We start from the raw sequence: 17,287 nt of genomic DNA, 5'->3' as shown, positions 1-17,287 counted from the left end.
CATAGGCGTGCACCCATTGCCAGGGCACAAAGATGCCTAGGAGCTGAAAGGAGAGGGGCATTTGGAAGGAAAAGGTAGAGTGAAACATGAGGCCACTCCCTTCCTTTCACACCCACGCAAAGGTCCTACTGCTGTCCGTAGCCTTTGATCGTCTTTATGCCTATTTCTCGCAAACAGTAAACTCGACTACATTATCATACAAGGCACAAGCTCCTAGGACCATGTCTCGTCCCTTCCAGGACTGTGTGCTTCTCCTCGTTGGTAGACCTTCTACACTCCCGTGAGAAGTTTTAACAATGGAGGGACTGGCTGACTGAGCCCAGGGCGACTCCCTCACCCAAGGCCAAGAGGTCCATGGGAATCTCTATGAGCGGATGAATCGTGCGTCTTCCACTTTGCCTCCTGGCCAGCACCGATATAGAGCTAGAAGTATAACCCTTGGGCAAGAACCCTACGCTTATACTGACCTCCACAGTGGCATACGTGAGGAAGCTTGACGTCCTCAACAGAGGTTTCGGCGGATACAACACAAAGGGGTAAGTACCTTCCGCCCACCCTGACTCTGCGGCTCGCCTGTGGGAAACGCACGCATCTAGGTCCTCAGCACAGCGGCTTACAATATGCACAGCCTTCTCGTTCTCATGGATGAAATGCTCGCCAAGAAGGAACATGCTGCTACTTCGCCCGTGATCAGAATGGTCACCATCTGGCTGGGTAATTCCAAGATTCGCCGTTATATATTCAGGGTCGAGCTGAGCGACAGGTGCGAACGATGCCATCCTCCCGACCGAGCCAGGCGCGGTGCCCTTGAACGAGTTCACTTCCAATCTGAACGCCATGCTTGTCGCTCTGACCTCCGCTTCGTCTCCCTATGCCGCCGCCGACACGCCACTTTCGATCATCCTGATCACGCCCGGCCCCTGCTGGCCGGGCATGTTTGAGCCGGACACGGGGAGAGACGAGTGGTGTATACCTGAAAATATGAAGATGTACCGGGACGCGGTGCTGAAGGTGGGAGCAGAGTGGAAGATGAAGGAAGAGGCGGATCCGAGGAGTCCAAAGTGGATGATTGAGACTGTCGATGCGTGGGGCGATTTGGTCAATGCGGCGGGAGGAGAAGGCGAGGGATTGAGACCGTACTTCACGTGAGTAGCCTAGTAGGGGACCCCCGACGCCGTAGTTCCTGCTGACAGGTCAGAGATGGCATTCATTTCTCTTCCAAAGGCTATTCAGTCCTCTGGGAGGGTATTGCCAAGGTGATCCAGACCAAGTTTGCAGGCCGGGGGCTGGACTGGGAAGTTGAGCGAGACCTGCCGAAGCGAGTGCCAGCGTGAGTGTGGCCTCTCATACAGGCTAGATTATATCACTGGCGAAGCTGACCTGTGACAGAAGCGAAGATGTGGACTGGAAGCGCCCGCAGTCTGTCATCGAGGGCATGAAACTCCCCAAGTTCAGGCTTGCGTGATCCTCGCCTATCATACGCCCACAGCAGGTGTCACATTGTCGCTGACGAGATATGGATGCATACCATTGCGCATGTAGATCTGTACCATTGTTTATGTCTCTCACTACAGCCAGGCTCACAGCTGTCCTGATCTTATCGCGCTATACTAAAGTGCCACATACCTCATCCGCAGCTGAAACGCCTTACGGCAAGGGGCGTCTCATGCCGGTCCATGTCTCCCCAGAGTGGCGGCGTGGCGGCCCGTGGCGGTGCGAATTGTCATGGCCGGGGCCTCACTACCACGCTAGACTATGCAAAGGTAGACTGCCCTACCATACATCATTAGCAGGCGTCTCAATCGATGTACAGTCCCTTAATGACAAGAGTAGCAGAGTGAGGAAGCTGGGAGAAAGGAGGAAGCAGATCAAAGGGAGGCAAACAAAAGACGCTATTCGGGCAGGGAACCAAGGCAGGCAATACACGCCAGGGTCTGATGGCGCCCTCCAGGCATGTATCTTTTCGCTGACGACTATATACTTCACTACGCGTACCGTCATACCAGTTTACGAACGATACAAATACCGTCAGCATGTCTCGCCCATTCCAAGACTGCGTCCTCCTCCTCGTCAGTGACTCTCTGCTCACACCATGACCTTGACGTCCGAGGTCTAAATCGAGCTGGCTGACGGAATTAGGGCGACTCCCTCATACCGGGACATGGAGTTCATGGGAATCTCTACGAGCGCATGAACCGTATGTGGACCCACTTCTTCTCTCCTCCACTGACTATGCATTCTTGCCTACTTTGCCTATCCATTGACGAGTTACTATTGACGCTCATAGTCGCCTATACGCGTAAGCTGGACGTACTGAACAGAGGTTTCGGCTCTTATAACTCGAATGGGTACGTCCACCCTGGAGACACGGTTTCTTGCTTTGCGGAGTCGCCTGACGTCACAGCCTACTGGTCCTCCTGGATCAGATGCTTGCCAAGAAGAAGGTTGCAGCTACCTCGCCAGTGATCAGGATGGTGGTCATCTGGAACGGTAGGACGGACTCCATCGGACGAGCACTCCTCACAAGCTGATGCACCGGTGCAAACGACGCGGTCCTCCCTTCTCAGGCGATGTCCGTCCCCATCAACGTATTCACTCGCAACGTTCAATCCATCCTCTCCGCCTTGACTTCCAGTGACTCGCCCTACGCTGTCGCTGATACGCCGGTTTCCATCGTTCTGATCACCCCTGGGCCCTGCTTACCGAGCATGTTCCCCGATCCCGCAGAAAAGGAGTGGTGCACTCAGGACTCCATGCGCAAGTATCGCGATGCAGTCCTCGAAGTGGGCAAGGAGTGGAAGTCCAAAGAGGCGGAGCAGGCGACCGCGCGAGGTTGGAGCATTGAGACGGTCGACGCGTGGGGAAGCGTGGTGGGTCAGGCCGGGGGTCAAGCGGAGGAGCTGAGACCTTATTTCAAGTACGGACGAGTGGTTTTGAGCTCTGGTCCATGTGCTCCGTCATCCAAAGCTGATCGACTAGGGATGGTATCCATCTCTCTACCAAAGGCTACGCGACCGTCGAGGAGAGGATCAGCCGTGTCGTCCAGACCAAATTTGCGGGCAGGGGTCTCGACTGGGAAGATGAGGCGGACCTACCGAAGCGTGCACCCATGTAAGCGCTTGAAGACGTCTGACATGATCTGCTTCTGTATGCAAGCTAATGTAACAGGAGCGAGGGTGTAGACTGGACGCGTCCTGAGTCTGTTCTCGAAGGCATGAAGCTGCCGAAGTTCAGATTGGCGTGACAGATCGCGCCTGCTGGCGGAGACAACCTGCACACCACTGCCTCGAAGCTATGTCATGTATACTATGTATTGTGTCTCTCAGTACCAGTCACGACCGCGCTCCCCTACCCGAGCTGCTAGGGTCCGACCAGGTCATATCAAACTGATTATCTGCAGTGCCACACTAGTGCCACATACCTCATCCGGTCCTGAAACGCCTTACGGCATGGCGCGTTTCGCGTTCCGCCGCGACCGAGAACAAATTGATCGCAAAGCAGCTGTCAGCGTTCGCAGAGATCTCCTTACCGCCCCTTTCACATCTATACTTGGAGTCCTCTCGTTGGTTGCTTGTCTAGTACAAGATGACGCGACCGTTCCAAGATTGTGTGCTTATGCTTGTAAGCCGCTCGGCGCTGTAGCAACAGGAAGGAGCTGATAGACCTTAGGGCGATTCGTTAACGCAGATGCAAGATACTCCGAGGAACTTGCATGAGCGACTAAGCAGTACGTCTGTACAGACTCCGAGCGCGAGTACCATCCCAAGACGCCGTCTTGCTGATATCAGGCAGAGGCGTATTGCCGGAAATTGGACGTGATCAACCGGTATGATCTCCCTTTCCGCGAAGCTCGGTCTCCAGCTAGGTCAAGCTTGCTCACAGGCTGATGATGTAGAGGCTTTGGCGGCTGGAACTCTAATGGGTATGTCTACGTGATACCATCGATACTAAGGACCCACTGATGACTTCAAGGACGCGCGTTCTGATGGATCACATATTCGCTAAGAAGGGCGAAGCCTCGACTTCGCCAATAGTCCGCCTTGTCACCCTTTGGATCGGTAAGTCCCCGCTCTCGATCTAACGTGAATCCAGCTGACCCACCCAGGCACGAACGACTCTGTACTCCCGCCAAAGGATCAGACTGTCTCTCTCCCCGACTTCGTCAAAAACCTGCACGCTCTCCTCTCCGACCTGACATCCCCTTCCTCGCCCTACGTTATCGCTGACACGCCTCTCTCCATCATTCTCATCACCCCCGGACCATGTTTGACTAGTATGTTTGAGAACTACAAAGTCAAATGGCGCACGCCGGAGTCGACGCGAGAGTTCCGGGACGCAGTACTGCAAGTCGGCGCGGAGTGGAAGGGTCGTGAGAAGGCGCAAGAGCTGAACGGAGCCAAGGAGAGGGGATGGAGCATCGAGACAGTCGACTTCTGGGCGGACCTGGTTAAGCAGGCGGGAGGGGATGGGGAGGAGTTGCGGCCGTACCTGACGTGAGTGAGAGATTTGCCACATCGTCTAGTCTAGGTATCACTAGCTGATGCGAACAGGGACGGCCTACATCTCACATCAGAGGGGTATGATGTGGTATGGGAAGGCGTGTCCAATGCGATCCAGAAGAAATTCAAGGGCAGGGGACTGGACTGGGAGGACGAGGAGGATCTGCCGAAACGCGTACCGTGGTATGTGCCAGCTTGTCATGAAGTGCAGACCTTGGACGAAAACTTGAGCTGATGGATAGGTGCGGGGATGTGGACTGGTCGAGACCGGAATCTATCGTCGAGGGTATGAGATTGCCTGCATTCAGGCTCAGGACCTGAGTAGAATGCGCGCATCTACTGGATATTTGGACGGACATTTCCTGTCACCAAGGATGCGTGTAAGCCCCGTGCTGCGCAGATAATCATAGAGCATAGACAAGATATTGCATTTACGTGTTAAGTAGAGCGGAAGGGCGACTGCTTCATGTTCTCTCCAACGCTTTCGGGGCGCTTGTGGTCCAGATCATCCCATCTACTTGTATCAGCTGAGAACCGGGATGGGCAATCCTTGTAAGATCTACTCACAAGGCCGAGCGGGGAGGGCAGTCTACCAGGTCATCCCAGTCCAGACCGCGGTTCTTGAGAGGACCTTTCACGAGCCTGGTGTACTCCTTCCAGAAGATAGCGTAGCCGGCAGTGCTGAGGTGAAGGCCGTCACTAAGTCGTCAGCACCTTGAATACTACATCCATCCGACCTGCCGAGCGAGGTGAAAAATCAGATCGATGACTGACGTGAAGTACCCCTTCATCTTCTCCTCATCACCCGCCGCATCATCCAGCACCGCCTTCCACATGTCCACACCCTCGACTCTCCACTTCCCACCCTCCTTCTCCCCCTTCGCCCGCCACTCCTTTGCCAGCTCATTGACCACATCAACATACTGCTTCGTCACCTCCGCCTCGCGGGCCTCGGCCAGGACGGGCGGGAGGAGCGACTCGCACATAGGTGCCGGGGTGATGAGGACGATCGAGAGCGGCGAGTGAGCGGCGGCGTAGGGGCTGGAGGAGGACGTCAGGGATTCGAGGAAGAATTCGAGGTTTTGTCGGAAGAGCGGGAGAGGGGTGTGTTGGCCCATCGGATTGTGGGGGAGGCAGGCGTCATTTGTGCCTACGGTATCAGCTCAGATCCGTCGGGGGAAGCAGCATAGAGCTAAATGAAGGACCAGATCAGACATACCAAACCAGATAGTAACCAATCGCACCTGTGGAACGTTCGCAGCCTGCTCCTTCTTCGCGAAGATACTGTCGAACAGCTCCCGAGCAAAGCCGGTGTTGTACCCGCCGAAGCCACGGTTCTGGACATCCAGAGCACGGCGGTAGTGATCTGCGACTCTCAGTCATACCCTCGGCAGGTGACAGGGAAGGGATGCTCACCGGACATTAAGGCTTGAAGGGTTGAGGGGACATCTTGCCTGTTCGTGATCGAGTCACCCTGCAAGCGGTCAGTTCGAGGTCTCGCATCATCAAAGCTAAGGCTATGTTTGCACTTCCGCCCAATGGAGAAGATCAGCAGCTCGTTGGACGAGAGAGAGAGGCCGACGGCTCACAAATAGCACCACACAGTCTTGGAAAGGAAGTGCCATTATGTCCACTTTTTGGTACCTTTGCTGAAGAAGCTGCAGAGCCGAGAGGGATGAGCGCACTGGAGGGAATCGCTCGGCCTCGTACTATATATGCAAACCCCAGTGCGGCGAATAGATGAAGGTAGAAGAGGGATATCGACCGCCGGCCCGGTCGCAACCGGCCCAGAAATAGCTCCTCATTCCTCGCATCGTCTCCCAGGCCCAGGGCCCCTACTTGGCATCCCCCACTTCCTGGGTTGAGCCAAAAACTCTCAGCGGCTGTCTGCCATGGCCAGCCGAGCAGCATAGACATACAGCATACGTCTAGAAGGACTCTTGATACAACGAGTAGTACAAGGCGGTCTGGCCTCAAATCTCACTCCCTCCAAATACAATCTCCCGAGAATGAACCGAAGGTCATCTAGGCAGGCTCGCGACCTCCTCTCTGACCGTTTGTGCGCGTTGCGCTCGTTGAAGCTGTACTGGCGCCGTCTAGTATGATCAGCTTGACATGCTTGGTCCAGCAAGAAACAGCTTACCTGAACAAGTTCGGAGATATTCGCGATAGTATCCTCCATCAACGTCTTCACCTCCTCTTGCCTCGGCGGCGGAGGGACCACGGCCTTCTCCTTGGGTCCATCTATACCGGGATCAGTATCACCTCTCAAGCCTCTCGATTGACTTGACATACCATCTTCATCCTCTCCTTCAGGCAACCACTCCATATTCGTCCTCCTCCGCTCCAGATCCAGATCTACCGCCTGTACCTGCCCCGGCAGACTCTTGCGCAGGACAGCCACCTCGTCCATCCATGAATCCTTTTCGGTGGCTATGGACCACATGCGATGGTCTAGTGCCTCGTCCCATGGCTCGGTGGCTTCGATAAAGGTCTCGTAGGCTTGACCGTTGATGCGGACGTTGGGCTTGGCGAGGTTGAACATGTCTTCGCGGATCTAGATTATCAGCCAAAGCCTGGCACGGTGATGTATCACGACGGCGGAGTTAGCGATGAGTAGGTCAGGGGTCATGCCAAGGCTTGTAATCGCGCCCTCCTGGGACCGCTTGATGCCCATAAGATCTTCCACGACCGCTAACCACATCCGGGGAATCTTGCGATCCCTGACAAGAGTTAAGCGACTCACACGTCCCAGCCTCGCCTCCACCTCCCTCCTCACAGCCCTCGCAGCAGACCCAGTCGCGCCCCCTGGCATCGTCCCTAACCTCGCCTCCATCGTCTCCATCATCGCCCGTTCGATATTCCCTCTTATCTTTAGCCACTCCGCCTCGGCATCGACATTTATCCTTTGAATCGTGGGTTCGGGGCCTGACATGTCTGTCCGGGAAGAATGTTGCGCGCTGTAGATTGCGATGGTATGATGTGAGAAGGAGATCAACGACGGCTTTGATCTTTGTTTTTGAACGCGTCCTAGGGGGTTTACGTCATCCATTGATTTTAAGGCACCACCGTCACCTAAGGAGGTCAAAGCCACATCTGTTGTCGTCGTCCATTCTCATTCTATCTTTATATAAGCCTGAGTGCTTGCGCGCTGATCAGTCACAAGGAGTAAAGAGCAGGCGCGAACAGGTCCAAGCGCCAGGATGTCAACCGGGGCGAGCTCGGACGCCGTGGCAGGGGTGGGGCCAGGGCTTGTTGACCCGATAAGTCGTACGTCCCGCGTCCCTCTCTCTGTCTTCACGCTTTCTCATATACTGACGCGAAGCAGACCTCCAGACATACGTATGTGACAGGCTACTAGTGCCTGGCAAAAGGTACACGTCGCTGACTGCCTAGATCAAACAAGTCACCGCCGACTGCGAACGCCTCACAGCCGCCTGTGCCACACTCCGGACTGAGCACGACTCCCTCACCTCGACTCACTCTGCCGAAAAGACAGCTCTGGCAGCTGAGATCGCCGAGCTCGCGGCCAAGCGCGACGCCACTCGTCTTCAGGTCGAAGAGGAACAAAAGGCCGCCGAGTGGTGGCGCAAGAAAGAAGAGTCCAGCTCCGCCGCCCGCCGTCAGGGCGGGGACGTCTCTGGCCGCGTCGCGCGCGCTGCCTGGCTGGCGGATGAGAAGTCGGCGCGACTGGAAAAGAAGATAGCGGAGATGGAGGCGGAGCATGAAGTTGCGATTCAGGCGGAGAGGAGTATCGCTGCAGGGTTGAGAGATAGGATTGGGCGGATCGAGGGGCGGACGAAGGTGCAGCAGGAGGGAAGGGAGGCGGCGGAGGAGAGGGAGAAGGGTGTGAAGAAGGAGATGGAGGAGTTGAGGGAGAGCGTTGAGAGGGAAGAGGGCAGGCTGAGCGGCGAGGTGCAGGATCTGCGAGCTGCGTTGAGGGAGGAGAAGCGGGTGAAGGGGGAGAAGGAGGCGGAGATCGAGAGACTGACTGAGGCTTTGAGGGATAGTATGGAGGAGACGAGAGGACTCAAGGCGGCTGCAGTGTGAGTCCGCGCCATGCTGACAGTTGGACCTCAACGCTGACCCCGCAGTCCATCCCGCGTTCTCACCCCACTCCAGCTCAACGTATCTCGCCCGCAGACGCCCCCGCATTCACCTCGTCGAAATCTTGGCGTCAAATCACCCTCGACCATGCCCACCACCCCGAAGTCCCAGGCTCGCGCCTATGTCTACCTCGAGAAACGACACACAGAGCTACAGACGCAGCACAAAACCCTCCAAGCGGCCCTCGAGAAGGCTCAGGCGGCGTATACAGAAGTGCTCGAGAAGCATCGCGCGGATAGGGAGAAGTTCCTGGCATGGAAAGAGGTCGAAGATGAACGGAGCAAGGCAAGGAAGCGGAAGAGGGAAGAGCGGCGGCGCGAGCGTGGCGAGAGTCGAAGTGAGGCGGCCGAGGAGGGCGGGAGTGGGAAACGAAGGAAGAGCGGGGAAGGGGTGGATGATCGATCGAAAGTGCTGGTGGAGGCGTCGGATGAGAGCGCGCCGCTACGGCAAGACGAGAAGGAAGCGGAGGCCAAGACTTCGCAGACTGTGCAGGAGGACCAGCGGGCCAGAGGCACGTCGGCGCAGAGGGCACAGATGGACATGGAGGAAGAGGAAGAAGAGGAGCAGGAGTATTACTCGCCCGAAGACGTCTTCGTGCCCGCCCATCAGCCGAGTCAGCGAGAAGAGGCCATGACGGGCATCTCGCAGCGGCTCGATATGGCTACTGCTTCGGAACGACCTGCATCTCGGTCGTCCTCGCGAACCGGTCGAGTCGAGGTCAGGGCAAGTCCTGCTCCTGCGCAAACTCGGAGGACCTCCGTTACCGCATCGGTACGGCCTGCTTCGCAAGCGTCTCAGAGGGGCCGAACTGAGACTCGCGGATCGACCCCGACGCCTGCTGCACGCGGCCGGAGTAGCTCTGTGTCCACCGCCACTCGTTTGGGCCGGCCCGTCCAACCTGCTAGGGCAACGCAGTCCCGCTCAGCCTCCACCGTCCGTGCTCCCGCCACACAACGTCGCGACCCGTCTCCTGACAAGCCCCGGTCTCGACCTGCTGCCTCGCGCCGATCGGCCTCGCCGCAGAAGACCCCGCTGGCAGCCACTGCTCATGCCCCGGCACGCACCACGCCCTGGCTCGGCGGTGGCTATCTCGTTCGGACCGGCTCCAAGTCCAACATCCTCACTACCGCGGACCCGTTTGATCTCTCCCCACCCGAGGCGGCAGAATCACTGCGTGGAGCCGGACCCAGCACTTCCCGCGCCCTCGCCCGCGCCCCGTCGAGCGGATACGGTACGAGTACGCCGGGCACGAAGCCTTCGCTCGTTCGGGACAGAGGGGAGGCCTCGCTCCGCAAGACCGCCCTCACCCGCTTCCCGTCCGGCATGTCCAACTCTGCGCGAGGGCATCAGGATACGCCTCGACCCCGAGCGGCGAGCAGGCTCGGGGAGAGTATGGTCGCGTCAGGCTCGGCGGGTGGGACGCAGTCGCCCAGTCTGGCACTGGAGGGGTTGACGAAGGATGAAAAGGCGAGGCGGTTGAAGGCGCTGAATAGGTTGAGTGCGAGCGAGAAGAGGGAGGTGTATAAGGGGTATAAGCAGGAGGGGGGACGATACCTGGGGGTGGATGAGGTGTGAGCTTCTCTGATCTTTCGGCTTTCCGCGCTCCTCGAAGCCCAGACAAAGAAAGTCAAGCTGATAATTTGCAGTCGCCGACCTGTTACGGAGGCGTACGAGATTGATCCCTCGAAGAATGAGGGGCGGACACACCAATTCCACGACGTCAAGAGGAAGAAGGAGGACCGGAAGTGTATGCACGGCGGGGATTGCGAAGAGTGCCGCGATGTGAGCTCCTGCGCACTGACATGTCTTGCTTGAGCTGATCTATGCAGTGGTATGAAGCCATAGGGCCTATTCCGCGATACAACCAAGCTCCGGCTTGGGGCGGTGAGTCCAAGGACAAGGACGAAGAGGACGAGGACATGGTGCGGGCGCATCAGAATATCGTTTCTCGGCATCGCGAGACGGTATGTCTATCTTCGTCCAGCTAGGTGACGCTAATACGTGGGAGAGGCTAGATAGCTGATATACTAGTGGGTCAAACCGCCTACTCCACCCGGATACTGGTCCATCGCCTTCCCGACGACGCAGGATGTCGAGGCGCAGAATAGGAGGGCGGACGTCATGGAGCGGGAGAAGGAAGAGAGGATACTGAAGGATGCTGCGTGAGTTGGCTTTCCCCCTGAATCCGCTTGTAAAGGACAAAGTCGAATAGGAACCAGCTGACAGGTCAGAGCGTCAAACAGTAAATGGCGCAAGAAGAGCTAGAAGGGATACCCGACAACCAACAACCAATAACCAACAACCCATGTACATTCCCCGCGGTCGACAGTAGATTGTATGCCTCGGCCTCGATATGCTTGCGCGGAATCCACCATGCCATAACGACCACCCACGACCCACAACGAAAACAAAACAAGACGGCGCTGTACAAAGATCCATACTTTTTCTATGTCTCCAAGTCTGTATGTGTGTATGTACAATTGGAAGTTTACGCTAAGACTCAAACAACCAATATATCGATCCAGTGTCCATCTTTGAACCCCCTTCTCGCCACTCAGCCTTGCTGCAATGTCCGCCTCTTCTCCTTCAAGTGCATACTCGGTATCCTTGGCACGTCAGGTGGCGGTGTCCCAAAGTGCGGTACGCTGACCGGCCTCCCCTTTCCTCCGGGCCCATGACTATGGCTCAGACCCGTAGCGGGCGGTGTGCGCCCAGGGGTCGCGTAACCACCTTGAGACTTGGCGAGATTGAAGTAGCCTTCTCCTTCTGCGCCAGCTGGTCCGTCGACCTCTTTGCCCGGGCCCATACTGGATCGCCGACGTCGGAGGTCCGTGCTCTCAGAGACAGGGATTCGCGAGGGTGTGGTAGCAGTAGTACCTCGGGCACCCGCAACAGAGGGCGACGAGCTCGACACGGACATGCTGAGCTGCCGCCGGACCGAGGTGTTGAGCGCGGAGGTAGGCGGGGGACCTCGACCAAGACCTTGGCCGGCGGTAGATGGTCGACGTGAGGAGGAGGATACCGACGCGGAGAGGGTTTGGAGGGTATTAGGACCGGGTGAGCGGGCGCCGGAACGGGAGTATGCAGAGGGAGACATCATGCTTGATCCTGTTGCTGTCGCGGGGGACATGGGGCGAATGGAGCGGCTGACGGAGCGGGCGGAGCTGGATGCGGTAGGGCCTCGCGCAGTTGAGGAAGCGAGGGCGCTCCGGGAAGGCGGTCGAGCCCCTTCTGACCGGCTGGGGGCGCGGGACGGCTGGGACATGGTGGACCGGGATGGGGGGCGGGCGGTAGTGGGGGTGGTAGACTTGGCGAGGGAGGAGGAGTTGGTAGGGATATGCGAGTGGGGTGTGGGTGTTCCATGACCCCCACCACCGCCGTCCTGACGAGCTGCAGCGAGGGTCATCAGCGGTGATGGAATCGATGGCCGAGCGGGGAGACCCCGAGACGTGGTAGCTGTCGAGGCGTTGGAGACGGCACGGGGATGCTGCGCCATCTGCATACTGTCCAGCGGCGAGATAGGGTCGGCTCGGCTGGACGCCATACCCATACCTAACCCGGAAGGATGGGGAGTTGGGGTCCCATCCTCACCGACGCCCGAGTCCGGCTCATCAACTAGTATCCAGCCGTTTGGGGAGAGTATGCTCGATGCCGCATTGCCCGATACCGGTGTCCGCACCGAGTCGTTCGACAACGCGGCTAGGCGAGAGTTGACAGGCTTGGCTGCTGCAGCTTTGCCCGCCGTCCCGGTGTTCGGTCCAGCGGTATTCTCGGCCGACGGGTTGGAAACCACCCTGCGCGTCGCCTTTCCGCCCATCCGATCGTCTGTCGCCTTGATCCGCCTCCTCAGGTCTGTGACCATCTTGGCAGCTCTCGAGAGGGGATACTTCTGCTCGGAAGGCGCGCGCATAGGTGATGGCTGAGGTATACCCGACCGGCTGCGAGAGAGACTCGGCGAGCCGATATTTGTAGAAGCAGCAGCGAGATTACGAGCAGTGTGAGATCGCGCCATACCGCCGAGAGGGGTCCCCGGGATTTGAGTCGTGGCGCGGCGCAGAGTGGGCGAGACGCCAGACAGGCCCGATCCGGATCGAGAGATGACCTTTGGCAGCGGGACAGGTCCTGGAGAAGGGGCTGCCGATGGGGATGAAGGGGCCTCGACGGTCGTGGTGGAGATATCGGCGGTTTCGTTTTCTGGAAGGTCGATCGCGGAGCGGGAAGGTGAGAGTGGGACCGATATGGAGGATGGAGGGGTAGGTAGGGCGGTCCGAGAGAGCTGATCCCGCAGAATGGAGATCTGATCGTTTGCGTCTGTCCGGGTAAGCTAACACTTCCCACATCATGTACGAGAGCCATAAAATTTACCTCTTAGCTCGTCCTTCATGCGCTGGAACTCCTCTTCGACCTCTGCCTTTTGCACGACCTCCTGTTCGAGCAACGTCTTCTCCTCGATGGCTCGATTATACTTGCTTTCCAGGTCGAGAAGGGACGATACTGCGACTCTATATATATCAGCGGACATCCACTAGAGACCTAGGAGCGCAGACATACCGTTCATTCCTCTCGAGCTCGTCATTCCCCATCTCGAGATCCCTCAATGCAACCAGAGTCTTGTCTCGCTCAGAGCGAAGATTGTCCATTTCACGCTGCCCGTTGAGCTTCTTCCCCACGCGCGCTGCTGGAGTGATAGCTTACCTGCATCGCCGACACAGTCGAGCTATGCATCTTCTGCGCACCAATATGCTTGGCCTAGCCCGTCAGCTCGCGCACATAACTGCCGATCATATGTCTCCACTTAGCTCACCTTCCATTCCTCCTTCTCTCCCTCTAGTCGTTTTATGCGGTCCTTCAGCTCCGCCTGCTGCTTCTCCGTCGCCGCCAGCTCCTTCTCAAGCTCATCTTCAAGCTCCTTCGAAGATGCCTGAAACTCATCTACCTCGTCAGCCGGCGCATTACCGCAGTGTGTATGTCAACACACCAAGCTCAGCTCGTGTTTCCTCAAGAAAGTCGGCTACGCGCCGATACTTATCGCGGTAGTATGCAGCTTCGTCGCTACTTGAGTCGAAGCTGTCCAGATGAGCTTCGAGCAGGCCCGTGGGAGCAGATCAGCTCACACCATGTTCTCGTCCGCTCCGCCTCCATCCTCCATCCCCATCGCTGAGCTGCTCGGCATCTTGTGCAGACGCTCGGGAACGGGTCCCGGGCTCCCTGGCGGGAACGCAGTCGGCATGATACGTCGACTCTCTGTCCCCTTCACACTGATACAGGTGGTAGGTCTGCGAGGTACAAGCTATATGTCAAGTAGGAATGCGAACTGGACGGTGTTGACTGGGTCGGGTTGTCAACAAACAGCTGCAGACTTGGGTGGCGAATTAGCCTTTCAATAGTAAATTGTTTGTAATGATATTTGCATCCGCTAATGTAAATAGCTGCCACTCGGAAGATAACGCCGCGAGCTTCACTTTTCCCCACTAGCGGTATTACCTCTATCCCATACCTCCCCCATCCATCTCATACTACCTATTATATCCCCAGTCCTGCAGAGATGAGCGCCGACCTGAAGAGGGTCAGGGCATCCCAGGATGAAGGGCATTCAACTCCGGCGTCAAAAAGGAGGGCATTAACGCCCAGCGGGAGTGGAGGCATGGTCGCGCAGGCTGCAGAGGATGAAGGGGGCATGGAAGATTGGATGCGGGTGGTAGAGGTGAGCCGGGATTCACTTCTGTAAACGCCGCTCAAGAGCTTCAATGCCTCCCGAGCGGTCTTGCAAGATCTGAGGATTGTCAGTGAAGGAGGTGGATTCTCGAACTTTGGTCGTCTGACCAATCTCATCCGAGATGGCCGTTGAACTCATATCACCCTTGCCAAATCATGAGCGAGCGCCTGCTGACTCGTCAGGTCAAGCGCAAAGAGGCCATATATCGCCAAATGCTCGAATACCGTCGGTCCTACGAGACTGAAACACGCAAAGTCCGGGAATTAGAGGAACAGCAAAGACGACTCGAAGCGAGCGTCCAAGCTGTCGAAGTTTGCTGGACTCAGGTATGTCGTTCATAACCTCAAGGTGGGGATGAGCTAACGATGCAGCTGGTTAACGCCGTTCGCAGTATTGTGCCTGATACTGGCTCGTCAGAGGAGGCTGCTCTGGAACGTGAGCTAACCCGCTTTCCACAACATCAGGGGAGACATTCGCTGACTAACCAGCTCTATTGGAGCCATCACTAGCACCGCCAGCTCTCGAACAAGCTATCAGTGCACGTTTACCTGCAACTCTACAGCTTATCAACAGCTTTATGGACGTCGCCTCGCGCAATGGCGCACGGACCTCAACGGAGGAATTGCAGCAGCGATGCTCTGCCCTTCAAGCCGAGGTGCGTCGTCTAGTTCCGATACTGGCTGTCTTGCGCTTATGCAGCAGTCCAGTACACTGCGCTCAGCGAACCAAACCCTTCAATCCCAGTTATCCACCTCTACCGAAGCCTCAGAACGGTATCGATCCGATCTCGCACGCGCTCAAAAACGAATAGACAAGCAACGCATGGATCATGATCTTGCCGAGCAGGAATGGCGGGCGTCTCGAGATCGAGATAGGGAACGGACGGGTACGCCGGGACTCAAGCCTCGGGCGAACGGTCCCGTCTCTGGCGGGTCAGCACCCAACGGAGTATCCGAGGACGATATCAAGCCGAACCTCGAGCGCTCGGCGGGGTTGCTGCAGGATACCACGCAGCTGGAGCAGCTCGCTGATTCTCGACTCAAGGAGCTACTCGCTCTTCGGTCGGAACATACGTCTTTGCAAAACGAGCACGACAAGCTCCGCCAGCACGCCTTACATCCCTCGGAAGAAGCTCTTCGAGCCGCCCCCTTCTTCCAGATCTACCTCCACCAGATATCGCAGCAGTACTCCCGGGCCGAGGCGTACCAAGCCCAATTCGAGGCTTCCGAATCCAAGCTCGATAATATCCGGCAGGATAACGCTGCCTTCCGCGAAGCGGTCGTCGCGGACTGCAGAGTCGAGGCGGACTCATTGCGGAAGCAGGTCCAAACGCGCAATGCGGACCTGGCGCGGATACGAGGGGAAAGGGACGAGATGAATGTATCGCTGGTGGAGAAGACGGCGAGGGAGGAGAGCCGGTTTAAGTGGGTGGAAGAGATGGAGGGGTTGATGAAGAGCCGGGAAGAGCGGATTGGGGCGCTCAATTCGGAGGTGAGGAGGCTTAGAGCGACGTTAGGTGCGGGACAGGGGAGTATGGGGTATCTGGCGTTCCTGAAGGAGGAGGGAGTGGATGGGGACTATGTCAAGTCGCTGGAGGCCAAGTTTGCGTGAGTTCGCTGTGAGCCTGTCAATAAGGGAACATCTGGCTGATGTCTTAGGGACAACGAGGGTCGGATCAGCGCGCTGTCGGCAGCTACACATTCGGAAGCAAGTGCTCGCGCGGATCTCGAAAAGGCAGAACGAGCTCTCGCGAAGTTTGAGCGGATACTCGGTCCAGATCCGACCGCTGCTGCAGATGCCGTCCAATTGGCAAAACAGCTCGAAGCTGCAGATACAGAGATCTCGACTCTTCGCCTCAAGCTTGATACCGCCGAAGCAGTAAGCCTTGCCCGTGATTCCGGTTTGCACTGGAGCTGACATCTAGAATACCAACTCGCTCTACACCGACGTCGAGGCCCTGCACACTCGCGCCGAGACGCTCGAAAAGCAACTCCAATCCAAAGTGTTTGATCTGCGCGATGTCGACGCCCGGATGAACCGCGTGACCACCGAAAAGGCAAAGGCGGACAATCGGTATTTCCAGACGATGCGAGTCAAGGATGCGGTTGAAGCGGAGTGCAAGGCTGCGCAGCGGTCGGTGGACAAGCAATTAAAGTTGTTGGCGCGGGCACAAGAGGTCGAGAGGGGTTTGCAGGCGCAGATTGTGAGTTGACCCTTACCCTGTCAAGCCTGATAGGGATCAAAGCTGACCCAGCAGACTGCGCATGAGAAGAGCTTTGTTGCTGTCAAGAATGAAGCGTCGACTTTGCAGACTCAGCTGGCGAATACGACGGCGGAGCGTACGCAGTACGAGATGCGGTATCAGCAGGCCCAGGCTGCGCTTACCGATGTAAGTTGCCACCTCTCCCGGAGTCATCCGCGTAGCAAACCAGCTGACATCCAGGCTCAACTCATCATGCAACAACGCGTCGCCGAGGCCGCCGCCGAAAAGGAGACCCGAATCAAGCTTCAAGAAGAGGTCGATAAGGCGACGACTGCCCTCCAGAAGCTGAAAGATCGCCAAGAGCACCTTATTGCGAACAGCAGTAAAGGCGGAGGAGGGACGTCGGCGACTGAGCTGCAGATGAAGGATGAGCGGGATAAGCTGCTCGTAAGTTCTTGCACACCCTCAACTGTAGGGGAGTGATAGCTGACAATTAATCAGAAACTTCTTCGGTGTTCATGCTGTGAGCAAAACTTCAAGCAGCAGGTCATTGTCAAGTGTATGCACAGTGAGCTTACGGCTTGACGATATGGGCCGACCAAATCAGAGAGCAACAGCTGACAATCGTAGCTTTCTGTAAACCATGTCTCGACTCTCGTGTCGCTTCGCGCCAACGAAAATGCCCAGCGTGCGGGCTCAGCTTCGCCAAGGAGGATGTGCAGACTCTGTACTGGCAATAGGCGCTTCGATTGCGTCCCCGCT

General features: G+C 57.2%; 8 protein-coding genes across 8 annotated transcripts; 5 read left to right on the top strand and 3 right to left on the bottom strand.

The window, feature by feature from the left end:
* Positions 1-620: 620 nt before the first annotated feature.
* On the top strand, positions 621-1,465 carry MKK02DRAFT_38820 (uncharacterized protein; the record flags this gene model as incomplete). Its single annotated transcript, XM_053090302.1, has 4 exons — positions 621-714; positions 764-1,145; positions 1,199-1,330; positions 1,390-1,465. 4 exons carry the CDS (start codon positions 621-623, stop codon positions 1,463-1,465), a joined length of 684 nt encoding a protein of 227 aa, XP_052943925.1.
* Positions 1,466-2,033: 568 nt separating this feature from the next.
* MKK02DRAFT_38819 (uncharacterized protein) lies at positions 2,034-2,531 on the top strand (the record flags this gene model as incomplete). The annotated part of the gene is made up of 4 exons (XM_053090301.1): positions 2,034-2,069; positions 2,140-2,197; positions 2,288-2,348; positions 2,405-2,531. 4 exons carry the CDS (start codon positions 2,034-2,036, stop codon positions 2,529-2,531), a joined length of 282 nt encoding a protein of 93 aa, XP_052943924.1.
* A 39-nt stretch (positions 2,532-2,570) lies between these two features.
* On the top strand, positions 2,571-4,820 carry MKK02DRAFT_38818 (uncharacterized protein; the record flags this gene model as incomplete). The annotated part of the gene is made up of 7 exons (XM_053090300.1): positions 2,571-2,917; positions 2,980-3,111; positions 3,896-3,922; positions 3,973-4,058; positions 4,106-4,493; positions 4,551-4,682; positions 4,742-4,820. The coding sequence occupies 7 exons, from the start codon at positions 2,571-2,573 to the stop codon at positions 4,818-4,820; spliced, it is 1,191 nt and encodes a 396-aa protein (XP_052943923.1).
* Positions 4,821-4,937: 117 nt separating this feature from the next.
* MKK02DRAFT_38817 (SGNH hydrolase-type esterase domain-containing protein) lies at positions 4,938-5,922 on the bottom strand (the record flags this gene model as incomplete). Its single annotated transcript, XM_053090299.1, has 5 exons — positions 4,938-5,013; positions 5,067-5,198; positions 5,274-5,649; positions 5,719-5,865; positions 5,916-5,922. 5 exons carry the CDS (start codon positions 5,920-5,922, stop codon positions 4,938-4,940), a joined length of 738 nt encoding a protein of 245 aa, XP_052943922.1.
* A 598-nt stretch (positions 5,923-6,520) lies between these two features.
* On the bottom strand, positions 6,521-7,434 carry MKK02DRAFT_38816 (uncharacterized protein; the record flags this gene model as incomplete). Its single annotated transcript, XM_053090298.1, has 4 exons — positions 6,521-6,595; positions 6,643-6,743; positions 6,795-7,056; positions 7,246-7,434. The coding sequence occupies 4 exons, from the start codon at positions 7,432-7,434 to the stop codon at positions 6,521-6,523; spliced, it is 627 nt and encodes a 208-aa protein (XP_052943921.1).
* A 268-nt stretch (positions 7,435-7,702) lies between these two features.
* On the top strand, positions 7,703-10,871 carry MKK02DRAFT_38815 (uncharacterized protein; the record flags this gene model as incomplete). Its single annotated transcript, XM_053090297.1, has 8 exons — positions 7,703-7,769; positions 7,825-7,841; positions 7,896-8,545; positions 8,594-10,177; positions 10,253-10,388; positions 10,436-10,570; positions 10,638-10,768; positions 10,838-10,871. The coding sequence occupies 8 exons, from the start codon at positions 7,703-7,705 to the stop codon at positions 10,869-10,871; spliced, it is 2,754 nt and encodes a 917-aa protein (XP_052943920.1).
* A 289-nt stretch (positions 10,872-11,160) lies between these two features.
* On the bottom strand, positions 11,161-13,836 carry MKK02DRAFT_38814 (uncharacterized protein; the record flags this gene model as incomplete). Its single annotated transcript, XM_053090296.1, has 7 exons — positions 11,161-12,917; positions 12,972-13,108; positions 13,158-13,252; positions 13,302-13,355; positions 13,411-13,538; positions 13,585-13,673; positions 13,721-13,836. The coding sequence occupies 7 exons, from the start codon at positions 13,834-13,836 to the stop codon at positions 11,161-11,163; spliced, it is 2,376 nt and encodes a 791-aa protein (XP_052943919.1).
* A 315-nt stretch (positions 13,837-14,151) lies between these two features.
* On the top strand, positions 14,152-17,265 carry MKK02DRAFT_34731 (BRE1 E3 ubiquitin ligase-domain-containing protein; the record flags this gene model as incomplete). The annotated part of the gene is made up of 11 exons (XM_053089004.1): positions 14,152-14,310; positions 14,505-14,648; positions 14,694-14,757; positions 14,811-14,977; positions 15,025-15,929; positions 15,981-16,200; positions 16,247-16,525; positions 16,580-16,711; positions 16,766-16,972; positions 17,027-17,093; positions 17,156-17,265. The coding sequence occupies 11 exons, from the start codon at positions 14,152-14,154 to the stop codon at positions 17,263-17,265; spliced, it is 2,454 nt and encodes an 817-aa protein (XP_052943918.1).
* Between the last annotated feature and the right edge of the window lie 22 nt (positions 17,266-17,287).

The sequence above is a fragment of the Dioszegia hungarica genome, assembly GCF_025882075.1.
Source record: "Dioszegia hungarica strain PDD-24b-2 chromosome Unknown MKK02contig_16, whole genome shotgun sequence".
Lineage (NCBI taxonomy): Eukaryota > Fungi > Basidiomycota > Tremellomycetes > Tremellales > Bulleribasidiaceae > Dioszegia > Dioszegia hungarica.
This window is presented reverse-complemented; position numbering and strand designations above follow the sequence as displayed.